The sequence below is a fragment of the Apium graveolens genome, unplaced genomic scaffold (assembly GCF_009905375.1).
Source record: "Apium graveolens cultivar Ventura unplaced genomic scaffold, ASM990537v1 ctg4748, whole genome shotgun sequence".
Taxonomy (NCBI): Eukaryota; Viridiplantae; Streptophyta; class Magnoliopsida; order Apiales; family Apiaceae; genus Apium; species Apium graveolens.
In genome coordinates this window covers 783-14,578 of record NW_027418672.1, presented here as the reverse complement: position 1 = coordinate 14,578, position 13,796 = coordinate 783, and the positions used below count along the sequence as shown (strand labels likewise).

At 30.6% G+C, this 13,796-nt stretch overlaps 1 protein-coding gene across 1 annotated transcript; it reads left to right on the top strand.

The window, feature by feature from the left end:
• The first annotated feature begins 12,644 nt into the window (after nucleotides 1–12,644).
• LOC141702192 (F-box/kelch-repeat protein At3g23880-like) lies at nucleotides 12,645–13,552 on the top strand. The gene is made up of 2 exons (XM_074505889.1): nucleotides 12,645–13,074; nucleotides 13,140–13,552. Exons 1-2 carry the CDS (start codon nucleotides 12,645–12,647, stop codon nucleotides 13,550–13,552), a joined length of 843 nt encoding a protein of 280 aa, XP_074361990.1.
• The last annotated feature ends 244 nt before the right edge of the window (nucleotides 13,553–13,796 follow it).

Sequence of the window (13,796 nt, the reverse complement as noted above, 5' to 3'; positions counted from 1 at the left end):
ACTTCATCTTAAGCTCTAATACAAGATCTCTTATAAACAAAGTTCTCAAGAGAACTAAGATTCGAACTCGGAATTCGAATAAGTACTTGATCTTCACATAAATCATCTCAAAAAGAAGATCTATAAATAAAAGTACTTTATCTCCAAATGGGAGATTATATTTGACCCAAGCTCGCGAGTTAGCCAATTATTTTTATTATTGGATCTTGGCTAACATTATTCATGCACATAAAATATTACGAAGTAAAGTTTTAATCCCTTCTAACATCTCTAGTGTTCCGGGGGATTATAACTCGATCTATAAACACTTCATAATTTGTCAAATATCAAAACGGATTAAGTTCATGAGTTAGCCAATTACTTGCACTTTATTTAATTGGATCTTGGATAACCATTTCGTGCACATAAATTATTACGAAGCAAAATTTTAATCCCTTCTAACATCTTTAGTGTTCCGGGGGATTATAACTCGATCTATAAATACTTCATAATTATCCGTTAAAATTAAGGACGAATCAAATCCATGAGTTAGCCAATTAATTTCACGCTATTTAATTTGATCTTGGCTAACACATATCGTGTATATAAAAAATTACGAGTCATATCATATAAGCCCCTTCTAACATCTTTCAGTGTTCCGTGGGGTTATACTATGATATCTATAAAATACTCGTAATTATTCATTCAAACTTCGAAAGCACAATCTTAAGACAATTACTTGTACTTATTTAATTGGATCTTGGCTAAGACTCATAAATCTTACAAACGTGCTTGAAGTTAAAAGAGTACACTTTGACCTTATAATCGTCAATATACAAGTATACCCTAAAACCTTAAGTTGATATACTTAAAGGTAAATTACAACTCTGAGGTTGTAATTAAAGTATTCTTCGATCTATAAATATTTAATCGAAAGAAGAAGAATACTAAATAAGTCATAAGCCATAAGTGCTTAATATAAGAAGACTTCTCATATTACTCCACAACTTTATTAAATCTATAAAGGAGTAATTATAAATATACTTGACCATCTTGTATTATTCTAAGTCAAGTATAACTAATTAGTTTTAATATTCTTATTTGGATATTATACTACTTGTGGGCTAGTACAGTAACATACTAGTTCAAAACAAATATTTCTCTACTTGTTTTGTTTTGTGAATTGTCTTATTAGTTTTGTAGTGAGGTGAAGTGACATGAGGTGATTCTCGTTCTAAGACCCAAGTCCTAGACGTACTAACGGGGTGTTAGTAGTCTTCGCACCGTGAAGAAGAGGAAAGACCCAAGACTGGATCACTAAGATCCAAGACCGACAAAAGCTAAGGAAGCCAAGTCCACACAAAGGCTCTACAACAACTTTGAAGAAATAGCGGGGAGTTATTATCTAAGATAAGTTGTGTAGGTAATACATTTATTTTAAGGTGGTGACCCTTGTGTTACGCACGAAGACAAATACTTGTAAAGGGTGTAAAGGCTTCTCCGCCTACTAAAGGAGCGAGTTTATTATAAGGGAAAATCCTGAGTCCGGGAGAGGAGCTCGGGGACTGGAGTAGGGGTGAGCGAATCTATTAGAGGTTGCGCCATCGCGAACTAGGATAAAATCACCGTGTGGTATTTTCCTTCCTTGCACTTTATTTTTTCGCACATATAAACTGCATAACCACTCGGTAAAGTTTTGAAAAGGGATAAAATATTTTTAAAATGCCACAACAATTTTTAAATTGGTAACTAAGCTATTCAACCCCCCTTCTAGCTTAAAATAACCCTCATACGGGACCTTACACTTTCTACCCTTGCTGCAATGATGCTCACTGGTTTTTGTTCATTCTGGACATTAATCAACGGAAACTCCTTTTAGTTGATCCTCTAGCTGAATGGGGGGATAATCTTAAGAGTATTTACTCTCGATATATATATGGCATGGTATTCTATGTTCTTCGTAATTACTTTGCTAGTCAAATTACATACACTTGTCATTGTTGGTTACTAATTATATGAAATATTTGTAGGAGTGCATAATGCCAGCTATGTTGCATTACTTGGATCATTCCAGATTTGATGGACATAAGATGAAGGTTCATTTCGTACAGGAACGGCCGAGGCAGGCCAATACCCATGATTGTGGCATGTACGTGGGCAAGTACATGGATGATATACTTAATGGCATATCGTTAAGAGATGCTGTTTGGGAGCCTGGATTGGGTATTTGGACATCCCAGTATTGCATAGCTTGGAAGCTTTCAAAAGGGCTCGCTAGACGGATAAGTGACTATGGGATCCAGCAGAGGAAAATGGGACCATAGTTTATTATTTATTATGTACATTTCATGGTGGATTGTATATATTTTGGATTTGTTTCAGTGTTTTCTTTGTTATTGATTATGATTATGTTTATTGGATTGATGTTGTATTTAAATTTGATGGTGATTGGTTGAGTTTAATTTAGATCATGATTGTGGTTGCTTTGATTGGTTGTTGATTTAGATTTAGTTGAAACGGGTTGGTAAATTATAAAAATAAAAGGAACCATGTCGTTTTTTTCTTAAACTATGAACCAGACGCAGGTTTTACTCGTAATTTATATGTAGATCACCATGATGTCGATGTTAGCAGTAGAAAGGTCTGTGACCAGTTTTCTGCGGAAAACTGGCAAGCAAACTAGGAGCAGTTTGCTTGCCAGTTTTCTGCAGAAAACTGATCACAGACCCCAGCATTGAGTAATTGCGCGAGTGGGTGATTGCAGCATTGACTCAATACAGGACACATGATATTTTACACATTTAACAGTTTAGTCACCCAATTGTTTACACTTACAGTTGTTCCCCTCCGCAATGAGTGGTTGCAGGCAGTCTGATATTTTTCTTCAAAATTAATATTTAATAATTTAATTAATTAAATATCTTTATTATCCATCATTTTTCTATAAAATTAATATTTAATTATTGATTTCATTAAATGTCTCTATTATCCATTATTTTTATTTAAAATTAATATTTAATTATTGAATTAATTAAATATCTCTATTATCCATTATTTTTATTTAAAATTAATATTTAGTTGACTTTTTTAACTTGTAGTTGACTTTTATGATTAAATATTAATTTACAAAAATTTTGGTGAATATTGTATATTAAACTTATTTTAAGAGTTTTTCTGTTGAAAAATGTTTACAAAATATTATTATAATCAAATTTAATTTTCTAACCTAAAAGAGGCAGTGAGTTCGAGAAGAACAGATCACCCAGCAATGAAGCATTGCAGCAGTTTCGACCTCCCGCAATGTCTCATTGCTAGGTTCTCTGTTTTTACGGTCCCGTTGACTATTTTAAGGTCTAGTTGACTTTGTTTATTAAACACTTTTTTCAAATTTTCCGGTTAGTACTGTATATTTTAATTATTTTAAGAGTTTTTGGTGTTGAAAAATGTTTAAAAAATATTAATATTATTAAACTTGGTTTTATTAACAAAAAGAGGCAGTGTGTTTCGGTTGGAACAGAGCTTCCCGCATTTCTTCAATGTGCCCCTGCAATGAGGCATTGCTGGGTGCCCTGCCCCCGCCTCTTTCTTTTTTTCCTTTTGCAAAATTTATTTAAATCTGTAATGTATCAAAATTTCTCACACTAAAATTTTTAAAATAACATTAATATGCAATATTATGTGTAAATTTTAAAATAACATTAATATTATGTAATTTAAATAGAAAAGTTAAAACAACTAATATAGTACTTGTTAACAAGTTTTAGGTTAATACAATACATAATTTCAAATACTAGTCCCTAGTTGTCCTTAGGTGGATTAGGACAATTTTTTCGATCATGTTTTCCTCCAATCTCCCCACAATTATTACACTTTCAAGGCTTGATATTTGAAGTTGGCGTCTCAATTCCACTTTTAAATCTTCTCGCTCTTTTTCTTCCTTTAGTTTCCGACCTTGGAGGATCGAATATTGGATCATGTTGGTAGTCCTCTTGAGTTTCCGCCTCATTGGTTCTTTCACTACGCTCTTCATCCGCAAAAACATCTTCCAAGTATCTCTTCTCTCTATCAATCACACCCATTAAGTATTTATATCGTGAAACAGAACAACTACCGGAAGCAACTAAATCTTGAAAAAATTTGCACAATGCACCATACCTTAATGGTTGTGATGCACCATCATTACCAATAGCGGGAGGAGCATATGGAAGAGGCCCCGTAATTTTGTTGCCGTTCATTGTCCACCTACCCATGATGAGACTTTCCGGTATATTGATTTTTTTGTCAAGATAATGGATTATGTGTTTGCAAATCATCCCGGAATGTTCAAACTTCTTACACGAGCATTCAATTTTTTCGTACATGAAAACTGTCACTCGGTATTTTCTTCTGCAATTCTCCGGCACGGTAGCCTTCTAAACCAAATACAGTTTCGACATAAAAGTTCCACTGTTGTTGAACTGTTCACGATGTAACATGTACTTTTCATAAGCTCTTTTTGAAAATGTTTGAACATTTCTTTCGTGTAGATTTTGGATGCATGCATTTCCAAGGACGAGTGCAAAACTAATCTCCTTTCCAATTGTTCGATGTCATAATCGGCTTTAACCTCCTTCAGATATTGTGTCTCCAAATCCTTTTGGGAGTTCTCAATGAATTCCTTCAAACCGGTAGATGATTGCACATATTCATCAAAAAAAGAATTTGTAGACTCGCTTCTTGAAGTTGCAGTCATGACGGCAGAAAAATGTTGCTTCGTGTAAGCACCAATCCATTGAGTTCTAATAGCATACATGTCATTTAACCAAGCATGATCCTCAAGATCGTACTTCTTGACTAATTACTCCCATCCACCTTCAAATTCTCTAGGTGTCAACGACTTATACACATATGCATTAAACTATGTCTTGAAGTCCGGATAATTTGTGTACAAATAAGATAACTTCTCGGGAAACTTACTACTTATATGCCATGTACAATATGTATGCTTTATTTGTGGCATAGGCATGACCTCGGCAATGGCATTTCCCAATGCAATATCTTGATCAGTAATAATTGTTCGAGGCGGTTTATTGTCGACGGCTTCCAACCATGTCCTCAAAACCCACTTATACGATGCCTCAGTCTCATCCTTTACGAGTGCAAATCTAAATAGTATATTTTGATAATGGTGGTTTACGCCCTAATAGGTATGAAAGGCATACAATACATATTCATCTGGTAAGTTGAATCGAACGTAACCACATCATCAAAATTCTTGTACGCGTTCATGGACCGATGATCAACCCACACCAAACCCCGTACACGATTCTCATCATCTACATCCACCCGATAAAAGAAATTACCAGAACTATTTTCTTGTAGTTCTCGTAGCAAAGTAACCCACACTACCCATCACCCGAATCAAACACTCGTCGCAGAATATAACGTAGACATTACATACGTCTTGATTAGAAGAACCAAGATTTTCAACACCTCCTTGTCTCGCTAAGAAACTTCATTACTTTGCTCGTCTCAATTCCCGATTTGTTAAACAACTCAATCAATGATCGCGTCATAGGATCCATGTTGAGTGATCATTGAAAAAATTGAACTTTTTTCGGCGACACAAATCTATGATTGTGTTCTAAATCCACCGAGCTAATTTGCCATTTGTCCATCTTCACTTTGTGAACGACACACATTCGAGCACCACAATTCATTCGTGGAATTACCTCTCTAACTCGTTTTCCTTTACCTAATTCCAACGGCGTCGCTCCTACCCTTCCATCTTTTCGACAAATAAACAAACGGTATGATGGTTCATTTGTGTTTGTTCGCCTATGAGTATTCCTAATTATTATCTCGAATCCCTCTTTTCGACCATAATTCCTATAAAATGTTTCTGCATCATCCAATGTATCGAAAATCTTGCCGACATAAGGCACAACATCGTTACTATTCTTAAATCCATGATTCTTTTTCTCAACATTTTTCTCATCTTTTACATCATCAACATTTTCACCGTCAAAATTATCACCACCAACATTATCATCAACATTATGACCACCAACATTATCACCACCAACATTATCAAAATCAACATTATCACCATCAACATTTTAAAAATCAACATTATGACCACTAACATTATTAACATCAGTATTATCACCACCAACATCATCACCATCAACGTTATTCATATTATCATCACTATCAAGATTTACAATATCTTCATCGACAAATAACTTACGACGAGTTACGGGGTTCGTCTGACGGGGGTGTAATAATTGTAATTATCATTTTCACTAGAAGAACTACAATCTTTAAATTAAAAAGAAGCCATCAACAATCGAAAACTAACCTTTTGATATCACCTTTGATGAAATAATAACCAAAAAATTTGAAATTATTGAAAATAAATTGTAAAATGAGGAAGAAGAAAGGAAGTATCAAATAAACTGTTGAACACATCTCCAGAAATGTTTCATTGCTGGAGTGACTCATTAAAGATGACCACCAACCAGCTTTTGGAACCATTAAGGAAGAGTTCTTTCCGCAATCACGCATTGCGCCACTCCCCTTCCAGCAATGAGTCATTGCGGAAGATGCAATGACTCATTGCGGGAGAACGCTGATTTAAATGTAACGGTTCTTCCCTGTTTTATTTATTCTAATTCATTTTTTTGTTAAAAATGAAATTTTAAATATTTTTTTGAACTTATATTTTGATATTTTTGAATTAATTTTTTAAACTAAAATATTTAAATTAAATATTGAATTTAAAATTTTTGAGTGAAAAAGTTTTTTTTAATTATTTCTTCGAAATAGTATTTTCAAATTTTTATTATTACGAAATATTGTGAGTTTTATGTTTTTTACAATTATCAAATGAGTTATTTTAGTTAAAATAATAATATTATGAATTTTAATAATAAAATTTTATATTATTAATTTTATGCTTTTTATGAATTCAACCTTATTTTTTGTGCAAATATTAAATCAAATTCTTATTTTTCGAGTTAATATTTTTAATTTAATTATATTTTTGAATATCAATATTAATCAGGTAAAATTATAAATTCAAAATAATAGTAGTAATAATCATATGGGTTTTTTTGAAATTAATATCAATTTTGTGCCAATATTAATAAAAATTGACCGGTCAAACATTGAGGAGTTTGACCGATCTATCGCATTGGATCTTTGCTCTAGAAAGATTTGCCTCTTTAAAGCATTGCTGCAGCAAATGTTTCAATAAAATTTTATCGAATTTTCGTTACCTATAAAAAAAATAAAACAACTTAGCCCCCGGAATGTTAAATATTTTATCGTAACAAATTGTATAAAAATACACTCTGCCACAACCACCCGTCGCAGTATTTTATATATGTTGGGGCTGTGGTGAACACCTCCCGCATTGACGCCTTGCGGGAGGGATTTTTTCTATCATTTTATCCTCATTTATTTTTTTAAATGGAAAATTTGTTTATAAAAAAATATTTTATTCTTCATAACTTCATTAAACAGTACAAATGTGTTATTATACATAATTTTGACATATTTAAAATTTAAATTAAAATAGTTTGATTAGAATTCACTCAAAAAAGTTTTAGAAAAACAAGTATGATTGTTTATGGATTAATAAATAATTTTAACAATACTACATTCATACATTTTAGTTACCATATTCGGATTTTTATTTTTTTCATTAAAACTAATATTTTAATTATTTTTCCGATTATATATATAATTTATTTTTAAAATTTTAACTCATTATACAATTGATAATAAATGGAAATTTTTTTTATAAAAAAAAAGATTCATCATAACTTCATTAAACAATACAAATGTGTTATTATACATAATTTTGACATATTTAAAATTTAAATTAAAATATTTTGATTAGAATTCACTCAAAAAAGTTTTAGAAAAACAAGTATGACGGAAGACGACACCTTTCGATCAATAAACAATTTTAACAATACTACATTCATAGAATAAATGGTTTCTAACTCCGTTATTATCGAAGCAAAAATTAATTCATAAAATTCCTACCGCCTTTAAGTATTGCGGCAGTTGTCACCTGCAATATCCCAATGCGGGCCAGCAATGTCCCAATGCGGGTGGTGTTCTGCAATGAACCAATGTTGGTTTCCGCAATGAACCAATGCGGGGCACCCGGTGGTTACTACAACCACCGGGGGGTTGCGGACCAAAACCCTTTTTTAATATTATATTTTAATTTTATTTTGTGTCAAGTGTAATTTTTTTAATTTTTTTATTTTAAAAAATTTCACTGTTAACAAAATTACTTTAAATGAATATAACAAAAAATTAATAAATATTTTCTAATATATAGGTAATGTTTGTTAACTAATTTTTCAGATGTTTAGATCTTTACAATTATATCAAAAAAATTTACATGAATAAATAAGATACATGATGATTAGATCAACAGACTTGATTCATGTATTTAGATTTTCAAGTGATAAATCAAATAGATTTGAGATTATAGTCAACAGCCTAAACATCAACAATCTGAACAAGACGCTGTATGAAATGTGTTCCAGTAAAGTGTTCTGTTAATATGCAAGAAAGTTCTCCGATAGGCTAGGGAAGACTTGGCTGCACTGCACAAGGACTTTGAGGAAGTTGGGCTAGAATCTAGTGATGGGACAATTAATATGATACTAAATAAAGATTCTCTTTTGCATCATTTTTTTTATCTAATTTTTTTTGCGATTATTTTTAAGTTGCATAACGAGGTCTTGAAAACAAACACCTCATCTACAATTATGTATTATTTTCCGTTTTAATTTTTAATGATAAATAGTAAAAATTAGTTAAGATTCTCTTAATTCTTTTTTAAGCAAAATTAAAATAAATGCATATTACCAAATAGTGGTGAGTTAGTCTCATAATATTTCAGTCACAATTGCAGTCACTTTTTATGTAAAAAAGAGACATGTCCAATAAATACACCTATGAGCAAAATTTATAACGAGAAATCAGCAGTTTAAATGAGAACCCATCATCTATATTAAATCCATGTCATCTTCCTATAAAATTAATGATTTTCCCGCTATAATCCTAGTTATGTGTGTAATTATATATGTATATATATTTATAATTTAATAGTTATTATACATATATATTTGTATTACTTTTTAATATTTTATTTTAATTTTATTTAATGTTAAGTTTATTTTTATTAAAATATTTTTTTAAAAAAAATTTCATTGTTAACTAAATTTATTAATTACATTTATAACTATTTTTAGTGTACGTTATGTATTTATAAAAATCACTTACAAACGACTATATTAAAAAGTTAGTAAATATTTTGTAATATATATAGGTAATGTTTGTTAACTAGTTTTTCAGATGTTTAGATTATTACAATTATATCAAAAAAAGATTTTATTAATTATATATTTTATTTTCACTTGTATTAAATAAAAAAATTAAAAAAATATTTATAATGATTTTTTACAACCTCTTTTTTTTAAAAGATAGATATAAAATATGAATAAAATTGTTAAAATTTGAAAATAACAATCAATATTATTTTTTAAACATGGCTAACCATTATTAAAAAATTTGTAAATATACCTAATATGAAAAAAGATACCTCTCACACACTTATTAACAAAACTTTTAGATAATTAGAAAATATCAAGCAACATATATTGAATGAGAAACCATCATCTATATCTAATCCACCTCATTTCCTTAAAATTAATGTTTTCTCGTGCTATAACCCTAGTTATTTGTGTATACATGTATATATATTTATAATTTAATAGTTATAATATATATATACATATGTGTGTGTGTGAGAGTGTGTATTATTTTTAATATTATATTTTAATTTCATTTAATGTTAGGTGTAATTTTTTAAACTATTTTATTATAAAAAAATCATTTTAACAAAATTACTTATGAACGAATATAATAAAAAATTAGTAAATATTTTATAATATATAGCTAATGTTTGTTAACTAGTTTTTCAAATATTCAGATTACTACAATTATATCAATTTTTTATTAATTGTATATTTTATTTTCACTTGTATTAAATAAAAAAATTAAATAAATGTTTTTTATAATAATTCATTTACAACCTCTTTTTTTCAAAAGATAGATAAAAAATATGAATAAAATTGTTAAAATTTGAAAATAATAATTAATATTATTTTTCAAATATGCCTTACCATTATAACTAATATCATTAAAGTAAAATTTCTTATTGATTGAATAAATTTTAGATAATTTTATAATGTTTTAGTTAATTTAAATAGTTATATCCGTTTAAAATACTCTGAGACTTGTGTAGTATGCAATTTGTGACTATAAACCATCAAGTGAAATTTTCCCATTTTGAAAAAAACAAGAAATTTCACTAATTTAATTAATTAAAAGGCCACGCGTTTTTTTTGACAAATGCAGAAAATTTTCATTAAATTGAAACACCAATCGCATAAAATGAGATTGGAGAAGTGGCACCCCAACTATCTAAATGCTGGACACTAGCTATAGACATGTCGAACGTACCTCAGCTATCTACATGCCGGATACCATCTATAGACATGTCGAAAGTGTAAACCCATGAAAGATGAACAATCTTTAGTTGTGAAAGGTGAACTCTTGTAATAATCACCACTGTCCCAAATCCGATATAGGCGTTGCTGATCACCAAAAATATCAATAAATTCGTTCTCAACATATCCATCACCAGATAAACCCAAGCATGACTAAATAAAAACATTACAAACACTCCAAAAGGAGAGACAAAACACACACTCTAAGAGGAGAGACACATATACCAAAAAAATTGAGTTTTATTGAAAGGAAATTAACGAGAATAACTAAAAATGAAGGGGTTGGGGCTTTCTACCGGAGAAAACCAGTGGAAGCCCCTCGATTTACTTGAAAATGGACAAACCCTAGTAGAGGGGAGGAAAGAAGAAAAAGGCCACGCATTTAATTACCCCTCAACTAAGTCACGTGGGATTTTAAGAATGTAGTACAAAAGTACTTTTGGAGTATGTATGTGTTCGGAGTTCAGATTTGACGTCGGATTACTGAACAAAAGGATGTAGGATTTACTAAACAAAAGTTAGAAAATATTTTGTAATATATATAGGTAATATTTGTTAACTAGTTTTTTATATGTTTAATGTTTAAAAAATTAAAAAAAATATTTATAATAATTCATTTACAACCTCTTTTTCTTCAAAAGATAGATATAAAATATAAATAAAATTATTAAAATTAAAAAATAATGACTAACATTATTTTTAAAATATGCTTTATCATTATACTGTTTTAACTAATTAAAATAGCTATTTTAGTTGGAGATGCCTATAATATATAAATAGAGACTTGTGTGGTAGGCAGTTTGTGACTATAGACTACATATGCATAAAAAGTCTTGGCCCGAAAATATGGCCCGACCCGATCCAGTCAAAACCAATCCCTTTTGAGTTTTAGAGATATTAAAAAATAAATTAATGAAACGTACACCAATTTAGAGTTTAGGATTTAAGGTTTAGGGTCTTTAGGCCCTAAACCGTAGAGCCTAAACCCTAATTTAATATGGGATCGGCCTAAACCTTAGGAACCGAACCGATCGTGATCATTAACTATTTTTAATATTTTAAGGTTCACCATTTCTTAATTTGGACTTTATAAATATTTATAGTTATCAATAAAATACTAATAAAACATCCTTCAGAATAACGTGTTAAGCTAAAAAATATAACATTATCTAGTATTTTTTGGTAAAAAAAGAATGCAAAACGGAACTTGAACATGAGTTTTCCTAAAAAAACCAAACTCCATTCCCCGTTTTACCATAAAAAATAAAAAAACATTTGAAAAACATAACACGAATCCACGCTTTTTCATGTTGAAAATTATGAATAATAATAAAAGCAAATAGAGACTGTGTTTTGGGTTTAGAAAAAACGGAACAAAAGACCGCGTTTTGAAGTGATATTTAGGGTCATATTTTTTTAAAATGACATTAAGGACTATTTTACCCAAAAATGACATTTGGGACCCGCACCGTGTAATATGTAAATAGAAACTTGTGCGGTAGTCAGTTTGCGATCGATAAACTGTCATAAAACTGTCATTCGAAATTTTCATTAATTTAATTAATTAAATGACCACGCGTTTATTTATTTCTCAACAAGCCACGTGGGATTTTAAGAATGTACTACAAAAGTACTTCCGGAGTATGTACGTGTTCGGAGTTAGAGAATTTACGTCGAACAAGCTTTATACCCGTGCGATGCACGGATGATTTAAAAAAAATTATAATATTTTTATAATTTTTTATTTTCTTTTAAAAATTATTATGTTTGTTAATTTATTTTTAGTGGTGATAATATATATATATATATAATTTTGTTTAGTTATTTTAGAATGTGAATTTGATGTATTTTTATATTTTTGTAATTGTGAAATTAACAAAATTTGTAGTTTTTTTTCTTTCTTAGTATTATTGTTATGCTGTATAACAATAATACTAAGAAAGAATGTACTACAAAAGTACTTCCCGAGCATGTGTTCGGAGTTGAGAATTTACGTCTAATTACTAAACAACCTATATATATTCATTCATTCATACATTCGTGTTTCGTCGTTATTAAACACAAGTACGATTGTATTGTTTCAACATGGCTGTCAAAAGATATTGCAATCTTTCTTTCCTTCCATCAGAAATCATCGAGTCCGAGATATTGCCCCGACTTCCTGTAAAATCAGTTTCGAGATTTAAATCAGTTTGTAAATCCTGGAATTTGCTCATCTCATATAACCCTGATTTCATCAAGTCTCATCTTGATCTTAATCCCAACAAAGATTCTCTCCTTGTTATGACTAGTGAAAGGAAAAAGTATGAAGAGACTAGAGACGAGTCTCTATTTCAAGGGTCCACAGCCATGATTGGCTCCGTAAATGGTTTAGTGTGTTTTTATAATTGGCATCACGAGTTTGAAGGAATAGAATTTGTAATATGGAATCCTGCTACGAAGCAGTGTTTGGCCAATATCCCACTTCTCCCTAGTAGATTTGAGGAAAGAGAGCATGATGGCTTGATTGAAGACTGTTTTGGATTTGGTTTCGACTCAGTTGCTAATGATTTAAAGTTATGTACGTTATTACCATTGAAGACCAACCATTAGTAGGGGATATCTATTCATGCAAACAACGTTGTTGGAAGAAGATCACCCCCTCCAACTTCCTTTTCCGTGGTTATGTGCCTCCTCTTGCACTGCAAGTTGTTTTCCGTGGTTCCCCTTATTGGTTGAATGTACAACCTAATGGTAAAAATTCACGTCTCACTGTGATCTGGTTTGATGTTCAAAACGAGATCTTTCGGCTGTTGCCTGAAATTGGTTCAATTGATCAAAAACAAGATGCTGTTATAATGAATTTTGAGGATTCTATTGCTGTCATGGTTTATAATCGGAAAGTGTTACTAACTGAACCGGTTGATGTATATGTTTTCAACGAGAGATGTGATGTTTGGAGAAAGATGTCTATTGGACCGGTTATTGGTAAAGAACTAACTATATACCGGTAGTGGAGAACATTTGTTTCAATGTTTTAAAAATGGTGATACTTTATTTATGAGTTTTCAAACGGGAACTATGCAGTGTTAATCTCCAAACCCATGCAATCAAGAGTATGGGGAAGGAACCAAAATCATGCCATATTGTCTGTTGCTGCGCTTACTCGGAGAGTCTAGTATCCCTGGAGGGAATGACGGACTTCAAGGAAAAAGAAGACACGATTGGAGTTTGTTTCTTAATAAAGCTTGACTTCCC